Here is a 21,975-nt window from a genome sequence, read left to right as displayed (position 1 = left end):
ATCATAAATTTTTCAAATAATGTCCAGCCTCTTCTACTTAATTATCCATCAGCATCCACTGCATGCCTCTTCCTAAACACGTGTCTTTATCCTCCCCAAGTTTTCCACGAGGGAGGGTATATAATCTCATAATTTTATAGCATGTTCTGGAATTTCCCTTTCTTGGCACTGCTCAGAACAAACATGAACCTGGATTCCAGGTCTTTCCAGGTCATCTGTAAGAAAGAAATGGTTCATTAATTCATTTAGGCGAGATGAGGAAAACTTGTTTTCAATTATTTTACTTCATGTGATTATCAAATATCCTTTTTTTTTTTCATGGTCAGAACTTTTGTTTAAGGCTTCATTGTTATTTTTTTTTTAAACTTTTGTAACAATTCCCTATAGGACAAATTCCAAGAGGTCATAAAAGCACTGCCGTCTTTCTGGCCCAGAGCTTCACTCAGTGGGCGCCGAGTAGGGGGTGCATTGTGATAAGCACTCTGCCCTGTGCTCAGAGGGGTCTCTACTTCACCTTGGTTCTTTGCCGCAAGGTTGTTTCTACACAAACACATAAAGTATTTGACATACTGGACACTGAAATGCAGGATAGGCAGAATTGAAAGTTCCACAAATCTGTTCTGATACATGGATAAACTTTTATTTATATACCAAAGGGAAAACATATTCATTTAAAACTGCCTAATCCATATTTCCATTAGTGAGGTGTTTATTATCCACCTTTAAAAAGCTTCAAATAAAATAAAGCTAGGAAAATACATAAAGAATCCAGATTATAAAACTCTCCAGGTAATTAATGGTCATAATAATACTGAAACTACAGTATAGAAAAGCAATTTTCTAGAAGGCCTAACTAGTTTATTTAGAAGTACAGATAATCAGTACCAAATTTATCCATTCAGTTGTAATACGCAATTGGAATCAAACAGTATCAAACTGTATAACTTTTAAAAATTAACCTGAAGTTGTTATGAACTATATAAAAACTGATTATTCTTCCAGCTCTCCCAAAAGCTCTACAAAATCAGTGATGTACCATTCCGCATTGTCCTTTACTTGTTGCCTGATCACATTTCCTCCAAATCCGATGAAAGCATCCTACGGGGGTTGGGGAAGAGAAATAGATTAAAAAAAAAAAAAAGACACAGCAGCAGCCAAGGGCATTAACTTGTGTGTGGAAGAATAAACTGTGCAAACAGGTGAGCCCCACCTCACCGGGGAGCTCCCGCTGGTGAATGAGTGAAGTGTGCCACCTGCACATCCATTCACCTGGACATGTGGGAGTCAGAAGCATCGGAAGCCCTCTTAAAACAAAGACAATTGCTTACAAAATCACCAGGTGGTAAATGTCTACATTCTAAACTGTACAGCATTCACATCCAGTCTAGGAACTTCTAGAGGGAAGTTCAGAGAAGCCTGTGGGGCAGCAGACGACACCCGCAGGCCGGGGATCAGGGCTGAGCAGTACCCCCTATGGTGCCCTGCATGGACCTGGGCCTCTCTCCCGGGGGCTGTTATCCTGGGCTGAAGAGAGGACCACTCCAGTATCTGTTGACAGCACTCTACTTCTCACCATGGAGATTGTTTAAAGTTACATTGTTTCCTTAATTTCTATTAAGTGATACGTTCTTATACTCAGTAATTTCTTTTTTACTTTTTTTTTTTTTGCTATAAACAACAGAAATTTATTTCTCACAGATCACAAAGGCTGGAAGACTGAGATCAGGGTGCCAGCATGGTTGGGTAAGGGCCCTTTTCCAAGTCTTTTAAAATGGTATTTTCTCTTTTTCTGGCAGGATATAGACACGATATACACTAATTTGGAAGTACAAAATTCTCTTATGTGCCCTTTGTCTTAATTTTTTCATACCACACAAGGGTAAAACATATAACTAGATTCTTACCTTCCAGGTAAATTTAGCCTCGTAACTGAGCTACCTGCCTCCATGGCAGCCCTTTCTACAGGCCAGCACCAACCCAGCTGTCCTGACATACTGACTCATTTCCTCTCTCTCCAGAAGATGGCCAAATGGTAACACCAAAGTGCCTGGGGAAATGTGGGGTCTTCAGCAGTTGCTTCTGCCCACTCCCGCTGGCCCTGCCCACTGACCAGCCCAGGACTATGCCTAATACATCCCACTGCCCTCCCTCTGGAAACTGCCCCTCTAAACCCTGCCAGGCCTTCATGGGGTGGCTGCTAAACTGCTTTTAGGTCACAGGTTCCTCTGACAACATTCCAAGGGCTACACACCTGCATGCATGGCACTTTCTCTTGGTTTAGTCAGGCTATTTAAAATTTTGGAATATATATAAAATTATAAATTATATTTTGGAATTTATAACTTTGTCATATCTCGGCACTGAGATTGGGAGCTCCCTAAGAGAACTCCACATTTTGGGTCTATGTACTTCTCATTATATCAGCCCAATGCTCGTTACTTAGTCGACCCCAGTGTTGGCTGTGAATCATCTAAGAATGTGTTATCTTAAACTGATACAAATTATGTTAAAAGGATCCCAAAAGAGTCTTTAACCACTTTCGATTAATCATTTACAAAGGCAGTTGCTATTTCTAGATCGCAGGAAGCTAGTAGTAAAACAGTTCACCACTATACATTTGGTTCAGTTTTTCTTAAGTTAGAAGGAGGTGACAGAGGCAAAGTCCTATGTGAAGTGGACACATTTGATATTTAGAACACTTGCTGTATATCATTTGTGTCTGCTAGTTGCACAAAACAACATTCATTCAGAAGAATAAAAATTTTTTTAAACTTTTATTTATTTTAAGTGTGTTTTTCTAGGACCCATCAGCTCCAAGTCAAGTAGTTGTTTCAATCTAGTTGTGGAGGGCGCAGCTCACAGTGGCCCATGCGGGGATGGAACCAACAACCTTGTTGTTAAGAGTACCGCACTCTAACCAACTCAGCTAACCGGCTGCCCCCTAACATGTTTTAATATAGACATGTTATTGAACCTCCACGAGCCTCAGTTCCCCAGTCAGTAAAAATGAGATAATACTTTACTCTATCAAGGCTGTTAGGAGGATTAAATGAGATAATGCATGAGGAAATGGTTTCTCAAATACAAAATAACATTAAAATTCTGGTTAGTTATAAGAACTATATTATCATTATTTGTGGTAGTACTTGACGAAATGAAGCCAAACCTTGTGAGTACACTCTTGGGCTAAGAGGTGGCCATACTTCAGCAACAAGGGGATAAAACTTTTAAAAGGTTTTTAGTTCCTTGCTTGCAAATTGTCAGGTTTCTAAAAAGTTAACTGACATATTGAGATTGAATTGGTTTTACTAATTGGTTTTTTTAATCTTACATTGATATTTAGATTTTTGTGTTTAATTCTTCATAAATCTTACTGAATTCTAAAGCAGCTGTCTAAAACAAAAGTATAACTGAAAAAATTAGTACGTTTAATACATACAGCAGGAGGACAGGCTTCCATGTCTGTGGCTCCATCTCCAATCATGACTATTTTCTTAAAATGAAATTTTTCCTTTAAAAGTTTAATAACTTTTCCTTTTCCACCAGATTCAGCTGTTGGCTGCATCTCATCAAAACCTGCATATTCACCTTAAAAGAGTAGTTAAAGTAGTGTTAAAGATCCACAGAATTAGAACAATCGGGCCAGCTTTTTGTATAGATGATATCTTCACTTAAATGTCACTGAGAAAACTAAAAATGGCCCTCAGTAAAGTGACCAAGCCTGGACTTCCACACATATTCCTCAGAATAAACAAGCTTTGCTTTTAAATTATAACTTCAAGGTTATTCCTTTAAGTCATAAACATCTTGGGGTAACCTAGTTTTATCCTCTAAGCTTCCAGTGTAGTATTTCTCAAACATTGGTAAGGTGGCAGAAAACCATGAAACAGTAATATATGAAGTTTAAAATAAGTTAATATATAATGTCATCTAAGAGGAGATTCCAACTTATATTTGATCAATTATTTCCATTCTTACAGTAATTACCACACTGATTCTCTACTTCCTTTTTTAATTATCTTTACCTATAGACCATTCAAAAGTGTCTATTAACACATTTAAAAATTTTAAATTAATATTACTTGGTTTGAAGAATGTCAGCCATGCATTGACATAACTGGAGACAACTTGAGATAATAGAAAACAACAGGTGTGGTTCTGTGATGGTCGTGAAAGGGGCCAGGAGGCACCTCCAAAGGCAGCTACAGTGCAATGACTTGCTAACAAATTAATTATCCTTCCTGAGTCTAAATTGGTTCAAATACATGAGAGCTCTCATAAAACTGAAACATAACGCATAACAAAATAAGTAATGTAAGTTATGTAGAAACTAACAATTTACTAAGTGCAGAATTTACATACAGATAGATTCTATGGATACTAAAGCTAGAAGAAATGATGACTTACGTCTATTTTTTGGAGCAAAGGATACCAAGGCACAAAAGACACGCGTCAAAAGAATCCTTATCTCAATATTTAACCCTGATGCCTCCTTGCTTAACTTGCATTCCAAGAGACATTACTTAGGATATTGAAAACTAAAACTGATATGAAAGGGAAAATATTACCATTAAATTCTTACCATTAAAGTAGAATTTCAGCCTATTAGCAAATACATTGGTTGATGGGATATTGAGCTTTGAAGCGACATGCTCTACAATGCTCCTAAAGCCACCAGATATTAGGAAAACCTGAACATTTCGCTCTTGTAGGCGACTTACTAGCTCCCTGCAAAAAAGAAATATAAAATACCACTGATTAATACAAAAGAGAACACATGAAACATGAAAAGGAAACTAAATATAAATATATTTTTTCTCTTGAATGCATTTGCCCAAGGTACATTGGACAGGGTATTTCCTGGTGAATTAATGTTTTGTTTATGTTTTTCTAAATGCACTTATAAATTAATGGATGGGGCTTAAGCGCTTCAGGAAACCATTCCACGACTCTGTTCTGCCTTTAGACCTAGAAACACAGATGAAGAGGAGGCTTCAGCTGTTTCCTAGGGAGAGAGGGAGGGTAGACATGAACAGGATCAACCAGCCAGACAAGAACTTATGTAAGTGCCAAAAGAACCACACAGAAGGGAGTGTGAAAGTAATGGTGAGATACTCTTGGGGGAACATCCCCCAAAATGCAGGTGCTAATAGGGAAACAACAGACCCAGATCGGGCTCCTCTTACCTTATGCCAGGGGTCAGGTGTGGCGGGTGTTCTGCTATGAGCCTCTGCACCTGCTCTCTGGAAGGCCGGATCAGAGCTAAGCGCTCTGTGAGGGCAGCCTTGAATGGCACTGCCCCGCCCATGGCTCGGCGTGTCCTAGGAGAAAGACCTAACAATCAGGCCAGAACGTCAGCTGTTCTCCAATTCTACATGCCTAACCTCCCCAACTCCTCACAGCATCCACCCATGAGGAAGGTGCTGCCTAGAGCCCCAGGTACAAAAGACAAGCTATGATGCCAGGGGAGCGAGGCTTAAGACTAAACTATTAAAGGTTTGCTTGAGAATCACATTAATATTTTATGGCTGTGTCAGTATCCAATGTAGCTGAACATGAAATGGCCTGTGACCTGGTGATTGCCACATAGCACGAAGGAGGGCAGGAAGGCAGGAGGGGCTCTCATCCAGGCATCCATGGACTCGAAACCAAAACTTGCTTTCCAGCACACCACTAAGGGCTAACTTTTATCCATGACATAAAGCACTGGACACTTGGAGAACCCACCCAGGTCATCCCCTTCGGTTAGTGACAGTCATTGTTCCCCTGAAGAAGCTAAGAGAGTGTCTTATCCATATTTGTTTGTCAGAGCAACTTTTCTTTTTTGCCGTAAATATTTGTATAAATGATTATTAGATACTGTACACTACCAAATTCTGCTCTAAGTGATAAACGAAAAAGCCTAGTGCCCATGTTTCATAACCAGAGACTAAAATCAGGGAATTATGGCTCTGATTCGGCATGTCATCCAAAATTCACTCTCTTTTGCAATTTTTTATCATTTCATAAAGTGAATATATACTGTCCCTACATTTCTGACACAGTATCCTCAACTCCACAGACTTTGGCCAGCTCATCAATTCCTTCTTCTCTGATGACCGTGCTGTCAACATCAAAGCATATTGCGTCAGCTGAATAGAAGAGTTTCCTCAACTCTGAGTGGGAGACCATCCTTAGAAGAATTTTCCTCCTACAACAAAAAAGATAAGTATATTTAAAGACATAAAATATAATCATAACAAGGTCTAATTTTGCCTGCTAATACCAAAGCACTTTGATTTGTATCAAAGTCAGTGCAGCCCATATAAGCAAGCACTCATGGACTCATTCCCTTTTCAACACAAATTAAGCACCTTCTAAGTGTCAGGCTCTGGGGTTACAAAGATGAGTAGGACCCAAATTCAGTCTAGTGAAAGTGACAATTTGTAAATATATTTGATGTTCAACCAGTAGGCAAATGTTTTTGACCTAATAATACTAGCAATAAGGCTAGTACTAAAATAGAAATGTGCATAACATACTATGGGCACACAAACAAAATGCTTAATCTTGTCCATGAAACAGGCCTTCCAGGAGGCACAGGCATTTGAGCTAAAAGTTGAAGGGCACATGGCCCTGAGCGGGTTCTCAAAGGGCAGGGTATCAATTTGGTGTCTGCTGCGAGTGGGAAGAAGGGAGATGGAGGCCAGGAGAGAGGGTGGTGATGGCAGAGGGAAGGCATGGACAAAGGCAAGGAGGGAGAATGATGGAAAACAGGCTGGAAGCTGCCAAATGGCTCAGCCCAGCCACCGGACAGTGCACAAGGAGTTCAGATCACGTGGGTCTCGGGCCAGGCTAAGGAGTTTGGATTTTAACTTCTAGGTAAGGGGAATCCTTGAAAGTCTTTATGCCTCAGAAGAGGCATAAAGAGAGGTCAGAGTTAAAAGTACATACTTGTTAGTCACCAGTGTTGAGGTGGTTAACTGAAGGCATGGCCTGATGAGAGTCACCAGAGTGGAGAGAGGGGGCAAAAAATGAGGGCTGAGGACAGAGCCCGTAGGAATGGAAGCTTCAAGTTAGGAGCCTGGGAAGTAAAATGAAAATAAGAGGTCACAGGAATACACTCCTGGAGACCATGTTATCTTCTGAAATATCGTAATAATATACTAAATGCGTCCGTCTGGCTGAGCTCTTAACTGGGGCTTATTTTTGGGGTAGGTCTTATTTTCGGGGCAACATGGTAACTGTAGGATCCCCTTACAAAGGCCAGGAGCTTTCCCTTTGGCCCTGCCTGTGCAGTCAGGCTCAGAGGCGCTAGAGGTGTGACCCTTTCTTCATTTTAATGCTAAAAATCATGCCGGGGGGGGGGGGGGGGGGGGGGGGGGTGAAGATTTAACATGCTAATGAGACATGGGATACAAGAAGAAGTATATAGCCACACAGGTGCCAGGAAACCTGCCTCTACATGCCTAGACAGTTCTCTTCCTGCCTAGCTCCCTTTAAAAACTCTGTCTCAGCCTCCCTCAGGAAACCGCCCGTTTATTCCTTTTCCTGGTGCTGGTTTCCTGTGCATAAGCTTAATAAAACTTTCTATTTGTCTACATTGGTATCTGGCGATCTCTCTTGATTTCCATCCTGGAAGATTGCAGGGAGCCAAGGGCGCCAATAACAGTCCCCAATCCCAGTATTTATTCTCAACATAACAGCCAGAGTAATCGCTGTAAACTGTAAGGCAAATTGTGTCACTGACAGCGCAAAATCCTCCAACGGCTCATTTTACTAAAAGTAAAATCACAAGTTCTCATAATTACCTATAAGGTCTGCCCTCAACTCTGGCACAATCACCACCGCCACCACCATGCTCTTGAAACAGAGCCCGATTGGGACCCCCCAGAAAAGAGGACTTGCAATGTCCCTGGCCTAGCCTCTCCCTGCCAAGAGCTTAACAATTGAAAAACCCCTTCCTTGTGGTTTGAGCTTGAAAGGTCCCCTGTCTAGTTCCTTGCTTTAGATAAATTACCCCGGAACTTGTGCTTGCTTAGGATCACAATACCCCATGCTTACTGATCACAATCTCTACGGCCTAGCATTCTTTCCAGGTTACTGTCATCACTGCTCCTGGGTTGATGGACCACCACATCGCCTGAGGGAGGAACCATCACGTAGCCTCTGGAGGAATGTCCAGATTTTCCCTTAAATATCCCAGGCTGGCCAGAGAATGTTAAGGCAGTTTTTGAAAGTGTTAACCCGCTGCCTTCTCAAACCACCGGTGCTCTCATAACAAACACTTGTCCTGTGACCCAACTCCTGTGTCGATGTATTGGCTGAGCGGCACAGGGAGCACGAGCGGCACAGGGAGCACGAGCGGCACAGGGAGCACGAGCACCAGACTCGTTTGGCCTCCGGTTCCACTCTCTCCCCATTACATGTGCAGACGGAAAACACGCCACATGTTAAACCTAACAAGCTCAGGAGACTGAAAATAACCACAGAGGATGGCGTGAACATAAAAATTCCTAACTAAGGTGGGCCATGGTAGGAAGTCACATCCTTGGCCTGTAGCTTCCTTGACAAAGGTCAGTCTTCACCTTAAGTGAGCCTGTCTGTCCTTTTTTTTGCATCTAAGATAACATACCCTTTGGAATGTCAGAGTAATCCCTTTTTCCAGAACCCCCAGGGGGCACAACCCCCCACACCAGAGCAGGAAACTACAAAATTTCTCATGGTTATCTTGTTCCCCAAATACCATCTCTATGTGCTGTAAAATGCTATTAACTATCCTGTACCCACCAATGTAAAAGAAGTGTGTGTCTCTCCATTTTGCTTTTTATTCAATCCCAGAGATTTCCCCACTTTGCTTTCTCCCACCCCCTAATCTACAACCAATGGATTTCATGTAACCTTCCTCCTTTGATTCTAATGCATAAAATAAGTTGCAAAACGGCCATTTTCTGGAGCATTTTCTCAATTCGTTGAGACTTTGCTTCCCGGCAACTGTCGTCCGTTTGGTTCAAATAAACTCTTATAAGCTTTCTCTTAAGCTGGATGGTTTTTTGTTGACACATGTCTTACCTTATTTCCTACTCCTTGCCACTCTGCTCACACGCCCCAATATTGCTGATATTCTTGCTGCTCTGCCAAACACACCGGGCAGCTGGTGTGCCCTCAGTGGGATGCTCTTCACTCCAATAGCCACTCGGCCAACTCTCTCATCCAGAATTTGCCCAAATATCACCTTCTTCAGTGAGCCGAACCTGACGCCCCTGTTTATCACTGCAATATCCCCTCTCTATCATTACCCCAAACATTATTAATCTCCCTCCTTATGCTGTACTTTTCATTTTTTCTGGAATATCTATCATCTCCCAATGTCAATGAAAAAACATCCAGCCTAAGAGAAAGCTTACAAGAGTTTATTTGAGCCAAACTGACCGGCAATTGCTGGGAAGCAGCCACAACGGTTCGAGAAAATGGTCCAGAAATTGGCCACTTTGCAACATATACATTAGAATCAAAGGAGAAAGTTTCCATTGGTTGTAGGTTAAGGGGGTGGGAGAAAGCAAAGCGGGGAAATCTCCGGGATTGGGAAAAAAGCAAAATGGAGAGACACTCTTCTTTTACATTGGTGGGTACAGGATAGTAAATAGCATTTTACAGCACATAGAGATGGTATTTGGGGAACAAGAATGAGAGATTCCGTAGTTTCCTGCTCTGGTGTGGTGGGTTGTGCCCCCTGGGGTTTGGGAAAGGGATTATTCTTACATTCCAAGGGTATGTTATCTTAGATGCAAAAAGATGACAGACAGGCTCACTTAAGGTAAAGACAGACCTTTGTCAAGGAAGCTACAGGCCAAGGATGTGACTTCTGGCCATGGCCCACCCTTGTGAGGAATTTTTATGTTCACACCATCCTATGGGGTTATTTTCAGTCTCCGGAGCTTGTCAGGTTTAACATGTGGCCCCTTTTCCATCCGCACTAATATATGATAAAATGTACTTATGTTTATTATGTATTTTCTATCTGTCCTCATTAGGATATAAATGTCATAAGAGTATCTTTTATCAGCTTTCTTCACTGCTGGATCCTTAAGACTGAGAACACTACCTGGCACACAGTAGGGCTCAATATTTGTTGATTTAAGTGCATGAATAAAGCTCAAATGCCATTTTCACTCTCTCCCCAGAACTCCCACAGTACTTTATGTAGACTGCTTTCAATATATGGAATTCATCATATTCCAACCTATCTTAAACTTATTTATGTGCATGTCACCTCCAATCCTGGATTGCAAACTGTTGTGGATGGAAAAGGGGTCACATATTAAACCTGACAAGCTCAGGAGACTAAAAATAACCACATAAGGTGGCGTGAACATAAAAAATTTCGTAACTAAGTAGACCATGGCAGGAAGTCACATCTTTGGCTTCCTTCACAAAGTTAATCTGTGCCTGTAAGTGGGCCTGTCTGTTGTCTTTTTGCACCTAAAATAACATCTTTGGAATGTCAGCAATCCTTTTTCCAGACCAGGGCTGGAAACTGCAAAATTCCTCATTATTATACTATCTCCTAACTACCGTCTCTATGTGGTGTAAAAGTAAACTGTTAACTATCCTGCACCCGCCTGTGTAAAAGAAGTACGTGTCTCTCCAATTTACTTTTATCCAATCCCAGAGAATTCCCAGCTTGCTTTCTCCCACCCCCTTAATCTATCACCAGTGGATTTCATGTAACCCTTCCTCCTTTGATTTTTATGTATAAAATAAACTGCAAACTGCCAATTCGTGAAGCATTTTCTCAATCCGCTGAGATTTTGCTTCCCGGTAATTGTCATCAGTTTGGCTCAAATAAACTTTTATAAGCTTTCTCTTAGGCTGGATGTTTTTCATCGACGTTGTTTAAGATCCAAAATTTCCCAAAATGCCTATTTTGAGCCTCTTTTGAGTGGAGGCTCAATTATTTTCTGAGGGTTGAATTAATAAACAAAATGATGTAACTGTTAATTACATACCCACAACTAACCATTTTTTAACATTTCATTGTGGAAAATTTCAAATACATACAAAAATACATACATAAGAACTCCATATATTCATCATCCTGCTTCAACAATTGTAACAAATCCTGCTTCATCAACAACTCCACTAAAAAGGGTTCTGTACCCAATTACAACATGGGGGGAGGGGTGGTTTCCACACGTCCAAGAATTGCTTGGATGTCCAAAAATTCAACTCAATTCTGACACTATCTGCCCAGAGACAGCATCAGATTCCATAGGTTTAGGGTTCAGTCCCACAAGGCTGACCCCCTATCCCCTACACACACACACATACACACACACACACACACTTTAGGTGCCAATTGCAAGTCCAGGTTGTCACCTGTTCTGACAGACCGGCTATAGACTGGAGGTCCCAATGACCCCCTCCTTGGGTTTGATTAATTTGTTAGAGTTGATAAACGTGAACTGGCATTTTAAGATTCTTAACCATAGAGATGGGAGGACCATGGGTGGAGCTGGGCCCTTTGTTGGCTCTCTGGTCATGACTTCCTATTGAACTCTGTGGTAACTTCCAGGAGAGGGATGGGAATAAAGGGAGAAACCATGTTGGGTGCTTGCTTCCTTTTTCCACGTGGGTGGCCAGCAGGCAGTCCAGCTGCGAGTGTGCTTGTACTCCTTGGTGGTTCCGTTTCTTTTTCTTTTCCCAAATAAACTGTTTTCTTTTGGTCGATTACCTGGAGAATTATTTTGCCAGTCGACAGAGTGCACACAACTCAGAGATACATTTTATTTACTAGAGTACCAGTTTATTATAAAAGGATACAACTCAGGAACAGCCAGGTGGAAGAGATGCACAGGGCAAGGTATGTGGGAAGGGCACAGAGCTCCCATGCCCTCTCCAGGCACAGCACTGTCCAACCCCAAGCTCTCTGAACCCTGCCCTTTTGGGGTTTTCTGCGGGGTTTTCTGGGGGCTTCACTACAAAGGCACGACTGATTAAATCATTGGCCACTGAAGACCAAACTCAACTTCCAGACCCTCTCTCTTCCCGAGGTTGGGGGTCACGGACTGAAAGTTCCAAACCTCTAATCACACAGTTTGCTCTCCAGGCAAACAGCCCCTGTCCTTAAGTACAGTCCAAAAGTCACTTCATTGACATAACAAGAGACACCTTTATCACTCCCATCACAGGAAATTCCAAGGGTAGTAGGAGCTCTGTGCCATAAATGAGGAAAAGACCAAATATTTGTTTCTTATTATAAATCTAAATCACAATCTCACACCCACAAATGTCCACCTTCCTTCATTATCTCAAAGCAAATCATATCATCTCATACAAAAATATTTCAGTATATATTTCTAAAAGGTAAAGACTTTTTAACACGGCCGTTTGCATTTTAACTACACTACTGTACCTGCCTGCCCTCAGGTTTGGCTGCTGAGGATTCTAGAAACAAATCAGGTTAAGATTTATTCAATTACTTTATGTCCTTCATGATTTGGAGCCTATCTGTTCACCAACCTATTCCCCACTTCTCGTCTCCCCCACAAATACAATGTGGATGAAAAGGGGGCCATATATGTGTAGGGCACAGCAGGCCCTACAAACTCAGAGACCAAAATTTTTATGGTCTGAACATAAAAATTCCTAACTAAAAGCAGGTCATAACCAGTAGTCACATCCTTGGCCTGTAGCTTCCTTGGCAAAGGTCAATCTTTACCTTAAGTGAGCCTGTCTATTGTCTTTTTGCATCTAGAATAACATGCCCTTGGAATGTCAGTAATCCCTTTTTCCGGTCCAGAGCAGGAAACTATAGAATTCCTCATTATTATTTATGGCCCATGATTAATATTTCTATGTGAACTATTAACTATCCTGCACCCACCTGTGTAAAAGAAGTACGTGTCTCTCCAATTTACTTTTATCCAATCCCAGCGATTTCCCCGCTTTGCTTTCTCCCACCCGCTTAATCTACCACCAGTGGATTTCATGTAACCTTCCTCCTTTGATTCTATGTATAAAATAAGCTGCAAACCACCATTTTGTGGAGCATTTTCTCAACTCTTTGAGATTTTGCGATTATTGTCAGTTTGGTTCAAATAAATTCTTATAGGCTTTCTCTTAAGCCAGATGTTTTTTCTTCGACATCGGGAAGGTGCCAACTCAATAAATAAACCTTTCCTTATTCCAAACTCTGATCTATTGAATATTAAGTATTTGATGCACTGAGCACACAGGCCTTTAGACTGCAACAACTATATAGAATCAGAATCATATATTCTGAAGTTGGAAGAAACCTCAAAGCCATCAGCTGGGTCTGGTCCCATGCCTTTCTGCAGGAACAATATTAATGTGTCCATTTCACAGATTAACTAATAAAGATATAAGGAAGTTAAATGCTTTACCCAAAGTCACACAGCTCCTAAGCGATGGCTAAAGAACTAAAATTTGCCTCTCAAATACACAGAGATAACATAAAAGAGGTAGATAAATTAATCAGAACTAAATAAGGTTAAACCCTGACAACAACATAATGTGGATCCAAAAAATGTCAAAGATTTTCATCAAGAATTCAGACCAAAGTTCTGCTAGCTAGACAACACAATGGATGATGAGTCACTAACAGTAAAAAAAGAAAGTCTGCACATTCTGAGACAAGTTAGTTAGCATGTTATTAGGTAGACAGGGAGGTCCCTAGTGAAATAAGCAAAAGGCTGCCATATCCTGAAACTCCAGGTTCTGGAATGTCTCCTTCACTCCAGGACAGATATGAGAATGCGCCTTGAGGTTAATAAGTTATCTCATAAATCTCTCTTGGCCACAAAGGAGCAGATCTGATAGATAGGGATGGGTTGTTAATCCCTTTAGGGTGGGCAAACAGGACAAACCTGATAGATGAATTCCATTAGAAGGCGCCAACCCCCTTCTCCAAGCAGACAGGAGAAGGTATAAAAGTAAGAACTTTTGCCTCAGTCATTGGGCAACCCGGTCGGGGCCCCCTCTCGTTCTGAGAGCTGTGACTCTTTACTCTTTACTTTTAATAAACTATCCTCTTTTACAACTCTTCGCCTCTCCTTGGTCTGTGCTTCCATTCTTCGGTTTCACGAGACACAATCCTGACACTAAGAAAATATTCTACATCAATTCTTTGGGAAACAAGCAAACAGGTTTCATAAACTGTCAGACTCCCACCAAGCAAGGAACTCCAAGGAGCTCCATACCCCACACCCTCTATGGCTCATAAATTGTCCACTTGGCTCTGGTCTGCTTAGAATGCAGAGCGAACCCGGCCTCTGCTTTCTTTCCCACTTCCCAACCTGCACTGAAAAATGCTCAGCCTCCTTGTTTAGATATGGCAGCTCCAAGGCCCAGTACTGCCACTAGACACCTGCCTTCTGCAGCTCAGAACAGGACCCCAGCCCGCCTAGCAATGTTGGAAAAGCAGAGCGCCAAATGATAAAGAAGCCACCATTGACAACTCCTTCTCCAAAAACAAGTTTTCTTTCAGGGCCAGCCTGAGAAAGTCTGACACTGGAGAAGAAGAAAAAAACTTCCTCAGCCAAACAAACTTTCTCCCAACTTCTCTATCCATGAGGTTTACAAGCGGCATCTCAGATCACTTTCACTGACTTCCCCTTTTGTTAGGATTGATCTTTTGCCTTCACCTGTGTAAGAATAAATACAAGCTGGTACAGAAATTGTGGCGGTCAAGCACAGCTGAGAGAACAAGGCTTACTAGACGTAGATGGACATCACCTTAGCAGATTTGGTAGTGGTGAGACAGGTTAGCTAGCATGTTGTTAGGTAAACAGGGAAGTCCCTGGTAGAATAAACACAGGCAGCCATATCTTGGAACTCCAGCTTCTGAAATGACTCATTGGCTCCACGGCAAAAATGTAATTGCACTCTAGGGGTAAATGGGTTCTTTTGTAAATCCCTGAAGGCTGGGAAACAGAGCAAATCTGATAGACAAAATCCATTAGAAGGTGCCAACTCCCTTGCCCAAGCATGCAAGAGAAAGTATAAAAGAGCCTTTTGCCTTAGCCAGTGGGCATCCCAGTTTCGGGTACCCCCTCTCGTAAGAGAGCTGTACTTTCGCTTTAATAAAAATCTTTACTCCTCTACCTCTCCTTCCGAGTTCACATTCTCATTCTTTGGGTACATGAGACCACAATCTCTGGGCACCAGACACCAGAATCCTGTAATAGTAGTGGCGAGTCTGTTTCAGACCCTCTAGGCAGTTGAAACAATGTACAATGGAGTCTGAGAAGCTTCTAGATCTGAGAGTGAAAACTACTGTCTGTAACTAGGACTAAGGTTCATGGGCAATGCACTTATAGTACATTTTGTGACAAAAAAGAACAGCTATTAGCTATTCTTTGAAGAACCTGAGATTTTACGCATACTGCATAGGTTACATCAGACAATTTTTTAAATTTAAGTGAGGAGTAAATGGCTAACTTATAGACAAACATATAACAATAACGACAACAACAAAAGACAAATAAATCTAACTAACGTTTCTCTAGTGCTGGATTCCTAGGAGACACTCTTCTCTTGCTGCTTCTTTCCTCAATAAAAATGAAACATCAAGTTCTGACTACAAAATTTTGTAAGAGAAATCATGTGAGTTCTGCAAGAGCAAGAAGAGCCTAGACATAAAGTACAAGGAAATGAACATCAAGCTCCAGACACAGGAGAAGAAAGAGGAAGATGGTCTGGCTTCACTCTCCCTCTTACTAGGACTGGAACAAAGAAGGGTCAGATGCAGTGTTTCCTAAGACTGTTTCTTTTAGGACACACTTAACTTCTGCCTCCTTCAAGCATTTCAGAGGAGTTAAACACATTATTTTCTGTGGCTTTGACTCTGCAAAAGCTTCAGGTCTGACTAGAAATCACCTACACCTGATTAACAGGGCACAAGAAGAGGAAAAGGGAAAAAGGATCTACCAGGAGAACAAAATGCAAATATGGAGAAGCAGACATAGGTACATTACAGACTCTACAAAACAGCCCCTGCTGTCTTCAAAATGGGGAGATAAAGGTGACAGCATTCTAAGATCTGAGAAGAGTACTGCTGCCTAATAACAAGGGAACAAAGCCAACAACTTTGAATTACAGTCCTCAATTAAAACTGATAAAGATGCAAGATCTATGACGAAAAACAAAAGATAAAAGGAAATAGTTAAGGAGGATCTAAGATGGCAGAATAGATCAACGCTGTGATGCCTCCTTCAGTGACCACATTACAATTAGAACTATATTATAGGACAGTCAACCTGGGGAACCACCTGAAGTCTAGCTAAACAGAAGTTTTATAACTAAGTATATAACGAAGAAGCCACATCAAGACTGGCAAAAAGAGAAAGAAAGAATTAAGAACACAAGGCAAGAAAAAGCCAAGGCAAGGTTGAAATGAGGGGAGCCAGAATGGAAATAAATAATTCACAAGGTTCAAATACAGTACTTACAGAACTCAGAAAGGGTTCAGTGTACCCTTCCTCTCACCCGAGTCACATTGGATAATAGTCCTGTGAAGAAGGACGAGTACAAGGTACTCGTCCCGGGTCTAGTATTACTGTACTACTGTACCCGGGGCTAGTATTACTCTTCCCATTCTGCTGAGCGTAACTGGCTTCTGCAAGTGTTCTGAATCCCACCTCCCTGTAGGCCAGGGAAAGCTGAAGCCAACAGAGCCTCCCCACACGCTGCGATCCCAAGAAAGGACCTACTGCCTGGATTAGTAGGACAGCAAAAGTAATACTTCCAATTTGCTTCTTTACTATAGTTTACTCCTTCTCTTTTGATACCATTTACAAATTTTTTCATTATAAAGGCCTGCCCTGTTTCTCTTCTAATTTGGAATTCATACATTGCTACTTGACTTTTTTTTTAATTGGACATGTATTAAATTATTTGAAAATTTAAGAAGTCTCTTCTATTTTGTTTCATGAATATGAAAATAGCAGGACTATGACCATTATTATATTGAAATCCTACCTACTAGTTATAATAGAGAAATCTTATAATTCATATTCTTCCCTGACCTACAGTCTAATGCCAAAAATTAACTCAAAACGAATCCAGACCTAAACATAAAAGCAATGCTATAAAACATCTAAAACATAGGAGAAAAATTTCACGAATGTGGTAGGCAGCCTCTAAAATGGCCCCCAGTGAACTCACTTCCTGATGTTCTAAACCCTTCTGTGAACCCCTGTCCTTGATTATGAGCCAGATTCAGTGACTCTCTTCCAGTGAATAGAATGAGGCAGAGGGGAAAGGATATCACTTGTAAGATTAGACTGTGACACAAATAAGTGCATGTATAACTGTGATATCTGGATAAGCACTATGGATTGTGCCAGGGTCAGTTCCTTTGGGACATGGGGGAAGAAGGAGTGCATGAGACTTCCCTGTATATTTCTTTGCAAACTCCTGTGAATCCAGAATTATTTCAAATTATTTCTTAATAAAAATGGTTTGTTTATTTGTTTGTTTTTGAGATTAACTTTGAATTTATTTCAAAAACAAAGCAAAAGAATGTGGCTTCCATCTTGCCCCCATGGCCACTTTGCTCTAAGGGACGGCAGATGCCATGTTGGTCGCTGCCCTATGGAGAGGCACATGTGGCAGAACTGAGGGGGCCTCCAAGAACCCTCAAGGAATTGAATCCTACCAAAGACCATGTAAGTGGACTAGGAAGCAGATCCTGCCCCAATAAAGCTTTTAAATAAGTTGACTTTGACCAACTACAACCTCTTAAGAGACCCTAAGCCAGAACCACCCAGCTAAGCTGCTCTCAGATGTTACACCCACAGAAACTGTGAGAAAATAAATGTCTGTTGTTTTAAGTTGCTGAGTTTTGGGGTAATTTGTTATACAACAATAGATAGACTCTGGTTAAGGTGGCAGAGAAGATAAACGCTGTGCTTGCCTCCTCTCACGACCACATCAAAATTGCAACTAAATTACAGAACAACCATCACAGAGAACCACCTGAAGACCAGCTGAACAGAAGTCCCACAACTAAGGATATAAAGCAGCAGCCACAGTAAGACTGGGAAAGAGGTAGGTAGCGACACGAAATACGATCGTGGTTAAGAATCAGGAGGGAGACGCAGAACAGCGAAGAGACTCACGCAGGGATTACTTGCAGGTGGGGAAAAATTTGGGCGAGCAGGGGAAGAAGGAAGGGAGCGGAGCAGAGACACGCCGCACCTGCGGCGGCAGTGGGGACGTGGGTTGGAATCGCGGTCCACACCTGTGGCTGTAGAAATTCGGCCCCCACCCTTGGGTTGTGGAAATCTGCTCCGCACCTGTGCCTGTGAAAATCCAGCCCACACCCACGGCTACAGAAACGCAGGATATCCCAGGACGGAGGAGAGCGCGGAAGCCAGGAGGTGGGCGCTTTGCCCTGCGTCCCGCGGCGGACCTCTCCCGCCGCAGGGGCAGCATATCCATCATTTGAGGCAATAACATCAGCTGATAACCCCAATTAAGCCTTAGGCCGGACAAAGGACACAAACTCCATACCTGGGCCCCTCCCCCCGCTCTTCCGACCCTACCCCCGCCTTTCTAGAGACTTGATCTAGCCCCTGCACTAAGGAGCAGTGGCAGATTACAGAGGAGCCTTGGTGCCCGGGCTCCGGGAAGACGGGCGGGCGGCTCTGGCCCAGGGAGGAGGCTAGGAGCTGGGCTGGGAGAGGGGGGAATCTTCCGTCCCCAGCCACCACCTTTTCTGGCCTGCGGGAAGAGTGTAAGACAGCGGGGCTGGGAAAGAGAAGACCCCTCCTTCCATCCCCAGCCTAGGGCGGGGCAACCACATCCCCAGCTGCAAAGACGCGGGGGTTCCCAGGACAAAAGAGAGAACGCAAAAGCCAGGTGGCGGACTCTTTACTCTGCGTCCCACAACAGACCTCTCCCCCCGCGGAGGCAGCATATCTAGCATTTGAGGCAATTAACGTCAGCTGATACCCCCAGTTGGGCCTTAGTCCGGACAAAGGACATAAACTCCATACCTGGGCCCCTCCCCCCCGCTCTTCCAGTCCTACCCCGACCCTTCCAGAGACTTGAACTGGCTCCTGATCTGAAGAGCAGTGTCAGATTACAGAGGAGCCTTGGTGTTTGGGCTCTAGGAAGACTGGTGGGTGGCTCGGGCCCAGGGAAGAGGCTGAGAAGAGTGTGGTTTGCGCTGGCCTAGGAGACGGGAGACTCCTCCATCCACAGCCACCACCGTTTCTGGCCTGCAGGTGGGGTGTGACACAGCTGGGCTGGGAAAGAGAAGACCCCTCTTTCCATCCCCAGCCCCCACCCTTTCTGGCCTGCCTAGGACAGGGCAATTACATCGGTGGAGGCACTCCCAGGGATCAGCAGTAAGTGGCAGACGCAGCTCTCAGCTTTCAGCAGCTGAGGAATCTCCCGCCCGCCACACACACACACACACACACACACACAGGGAAGAGGTGCCCTAAGACTCAGGAGAACTGGACACAGGGCTGGTGGTGCTACTCTCAGTGTGCATATGTGCAGGCAAGGGCAGAAACTGCACTGGCTTTGTAAAAACTACTGTCCAGACCCCTCAGCCCCACGCATCTAAAGCTGCAGCCCCAACGTTTTTGGGCACCAGGTGACCGGCTCTACCTGCACAATACGCAGGGGACTCTGTGCTATAGCAGAGAACAACCTGGAGATTACTTGGTGGGCTTAAGCCACAACTGGCGCTGTTTTTTGTTCTGTTTTGATCTGTCTTTATATCTTTGAAATCCTTGCCTGTGTCGAGTGGGGGTTGTCAATTGTTTTTTACATGTGAATGTATTTGATTTTTCCTTGTTGTTGTTGTTGTGCTTGGTGATTTGCTTTGTTCTGTAATTGCCCTACCAGTGCCCAGTTTAAGAGGCACAAGATTCAACATACCCAGTGGCAAACTCCAGACCAAGCCAGAGTACTACCGGGTTTGACCTACAAGTGACACACCCAGGGGGGATTCTTTACAGGCACATAGAGGCCAAACCACATCTAAGCGGTCAACCCTAACGCAGCAGAACACCCTGCGTGGGCAGAGCCAAGTCTCACAACTAGTCAGCCTACGAGTTAACCCCACCTATACACAAGCGTAAAGCAATTAAGGATCTTCTTTAACAGGACAATATACACAACACAAGAGTCACTTTTGGAGCACACGCAGGGGAGAAGAACGAAGTAGTGCAAGTGAAATATAAAGGACATTTATTACATACTAATCCAGCAAGAACGAAGAACTCCAGGGCATCTACCTAATACATCGAAGCAAACACAGAGAGTCAGCCAGAATGAGGAAACAAAGAAACATATCCCAAATAAAAGAACAGAAGAAACCTCCAGAAATGGAACTAAATGAAGCAGAGGAAACCAAACTATCAGAGACAGAGTTCAGAATACTGATGATAAGAATGTTTACGGAGCTTAGAGAGGACATCAAGAAGGATGTAGAAATCATAACGAACAACCAGTTAGAACTAAAGAACACAGTTACCAAAATAAAGAACTCACTTGAAGGAATTAACAGCAGGTTAGATGAAGCAGAGGATCGAATCAGCGACTTAGAAGACAAGTTAGCAGAGATCACCCAAACAGAACAACAGAAAGAAAAAAGAATAAAAAACAATGAAGATGGTTTAAGAGACCTCTGGGATAACATCAAGCGCAACAACATGCGCATCATAGGAATACCAGAAGGTGAAGAGAAGAAGCAAGGGATTGAGAACATATTTGAAATAATAATGTCTGAAAATTTCCCTAACCTGATGAAGGAAACCAACATACAAGCCCAGGAAGTGCAGAGAGTTCCAACCAGGATAAACCCAAACAGGTCCACACCAAGACACCTTATAGTTAAAATGGCAAAGATTAAAGACAAAGAGAGAATCCTAAAAGCAGCAAGAGAAAGACAGAGGGTTACATACAAGGGAACTCCCATGAGACTATCAAATGACTTTTCTGCAGAAACATTGAAGGCCAGGAGGGAGTGGAGGGAGATACTCAAAGTGATGGAAAACAAAGGCCTACAACCTAGGTTGCTTTATCCAGCAAGGCTATCATTTAAAATTGACGGAGAGATAAATAGCTTCCCAGAAAAGAATAAGCTAAAGGAATTCATTACCACCAGGCGAGCATTGCAAGAAATACTAAAAGGACTTTTGTAAATAGAAGAAAGATGAAAACAATCTAACCACAAATTTAAAAATGGCAATAACTATGTACTTATCAATAATCACTTTAAATGTAAATGGTTTAAATGCTCCAATCAAGAGACATAGGGTGGCTGAGTGGATAACAAAGCTAGACCCTTGTATATGCTGTAAACAAGAGACTCACCTCAGATCAAAAGACACACACAGGCTGAAAGTGAAGGGTTGGAGTAAGATATTCCATGCAAATGGAAATGAGAAAAAAGATGGAGTTGCAATACTTATCTCTGACAAAATAGACTTTAAAATGAAGAAAATATTAAAAGACAAAGATGGGCACTATATAATAATAAAGGGATCAATTCGACAAGAGGACATAACCCTAGTAAACATCTATGCACCCAACATAGGAGCAACTAAATATATAAAACAGATATTGACTGACATAAAGACAGAGATCAACAGTAACACTATCATAGTAGGGGACTTCAACACACCTCTGACAACAAGGGACAGGTCTTCCAGACAGAAAATCAATACAGAAACAACCACCTTAAATGACACATTGGACCACTTGGATTTAATCGATATTTTCAGAGCATTCCACCCCAATGCTGCAGAATGCACGTTCTTCTCAAGCGCACATGGAACATTCTCCAAGATAGACCATATGTTAGGCCACAAAGCAAGTCTGGATAAATTTAAGAAAATTGAAATCATACCAATTGTCTTCTCTGACCACAGTGCTATGAATTTAGAAATGAACTACAGGACAAAAACTGGAAGACACACAAATTCATGGAGGCTGAATAATATGTTACTAAAT

General features: G+C 42.4%; 1 protein-coding gene across 4 annotated transcripts in view; it reads right to left on the bottom strand.

The window, feature by feature from the left end:
* Positions 1-618: 618 nt before the first annotated feature.
* Positions 619-21,975, bottom strand: part of PSPH (phosphoserine phosphatase) — an 85,702-nt gene continuing 64,345 nt past the window's right edge. For 2 of the 4 annotated variants that reach the window (XM_074328498.1, XM_019719101.3), the window contains exons 2-6: positions 6,032-6,190; positions 5,187-5,321; positions 4,583-4,728; positions 3,440-3,588; positions 619-1,098 (exon numbers count right to left, since the gene is read on the bottom strand). In XM_074328498.1, the coding sequence (XP_074184599.1) occupies positions 991-1,098; positions 3,440-3,588; positions 4,583-4,728; positions 5,187-5,321; positions 6,032-6,171 (678 nt within the window). In that variant the 5' untranslated portion in view covers positions 6,172-6,190 and the 3' untranslated portion in view covers positions 619-990. Of the gene's footprint in view, positions 1,099-3,439; positions 3,589-4,582; positions 4,729-5,186; positions 5,322-6,031; positions 6,191-6,933; positions 7,064-21,975 lie in introns of all 4 variants that reach the window. The other 2 variants (XM_019719099.3, XM_019719100.3) reach the window with 2 other exon arrangements.

The sequence above is a fragment of the Rhinolophus sinicus genome, chromosome 3, assembly GCF_057876585.1.
Source record: "Rhinolophus sinicus isolate RSI-liver-muscle chromosome 3, RSI-T2T, whole genome shotgun sequence".
NCBI lineage: Eukaryota > Metazoa > Chordata > Mammalia > Chiroptera > Rhinolophidae > Rhinolophus > Rhinolophus sinicus.
Note: the sequence above shows the minus strand (reverse complement) of the source record. Positions and strands in the feature narration are given on the sequence as shown.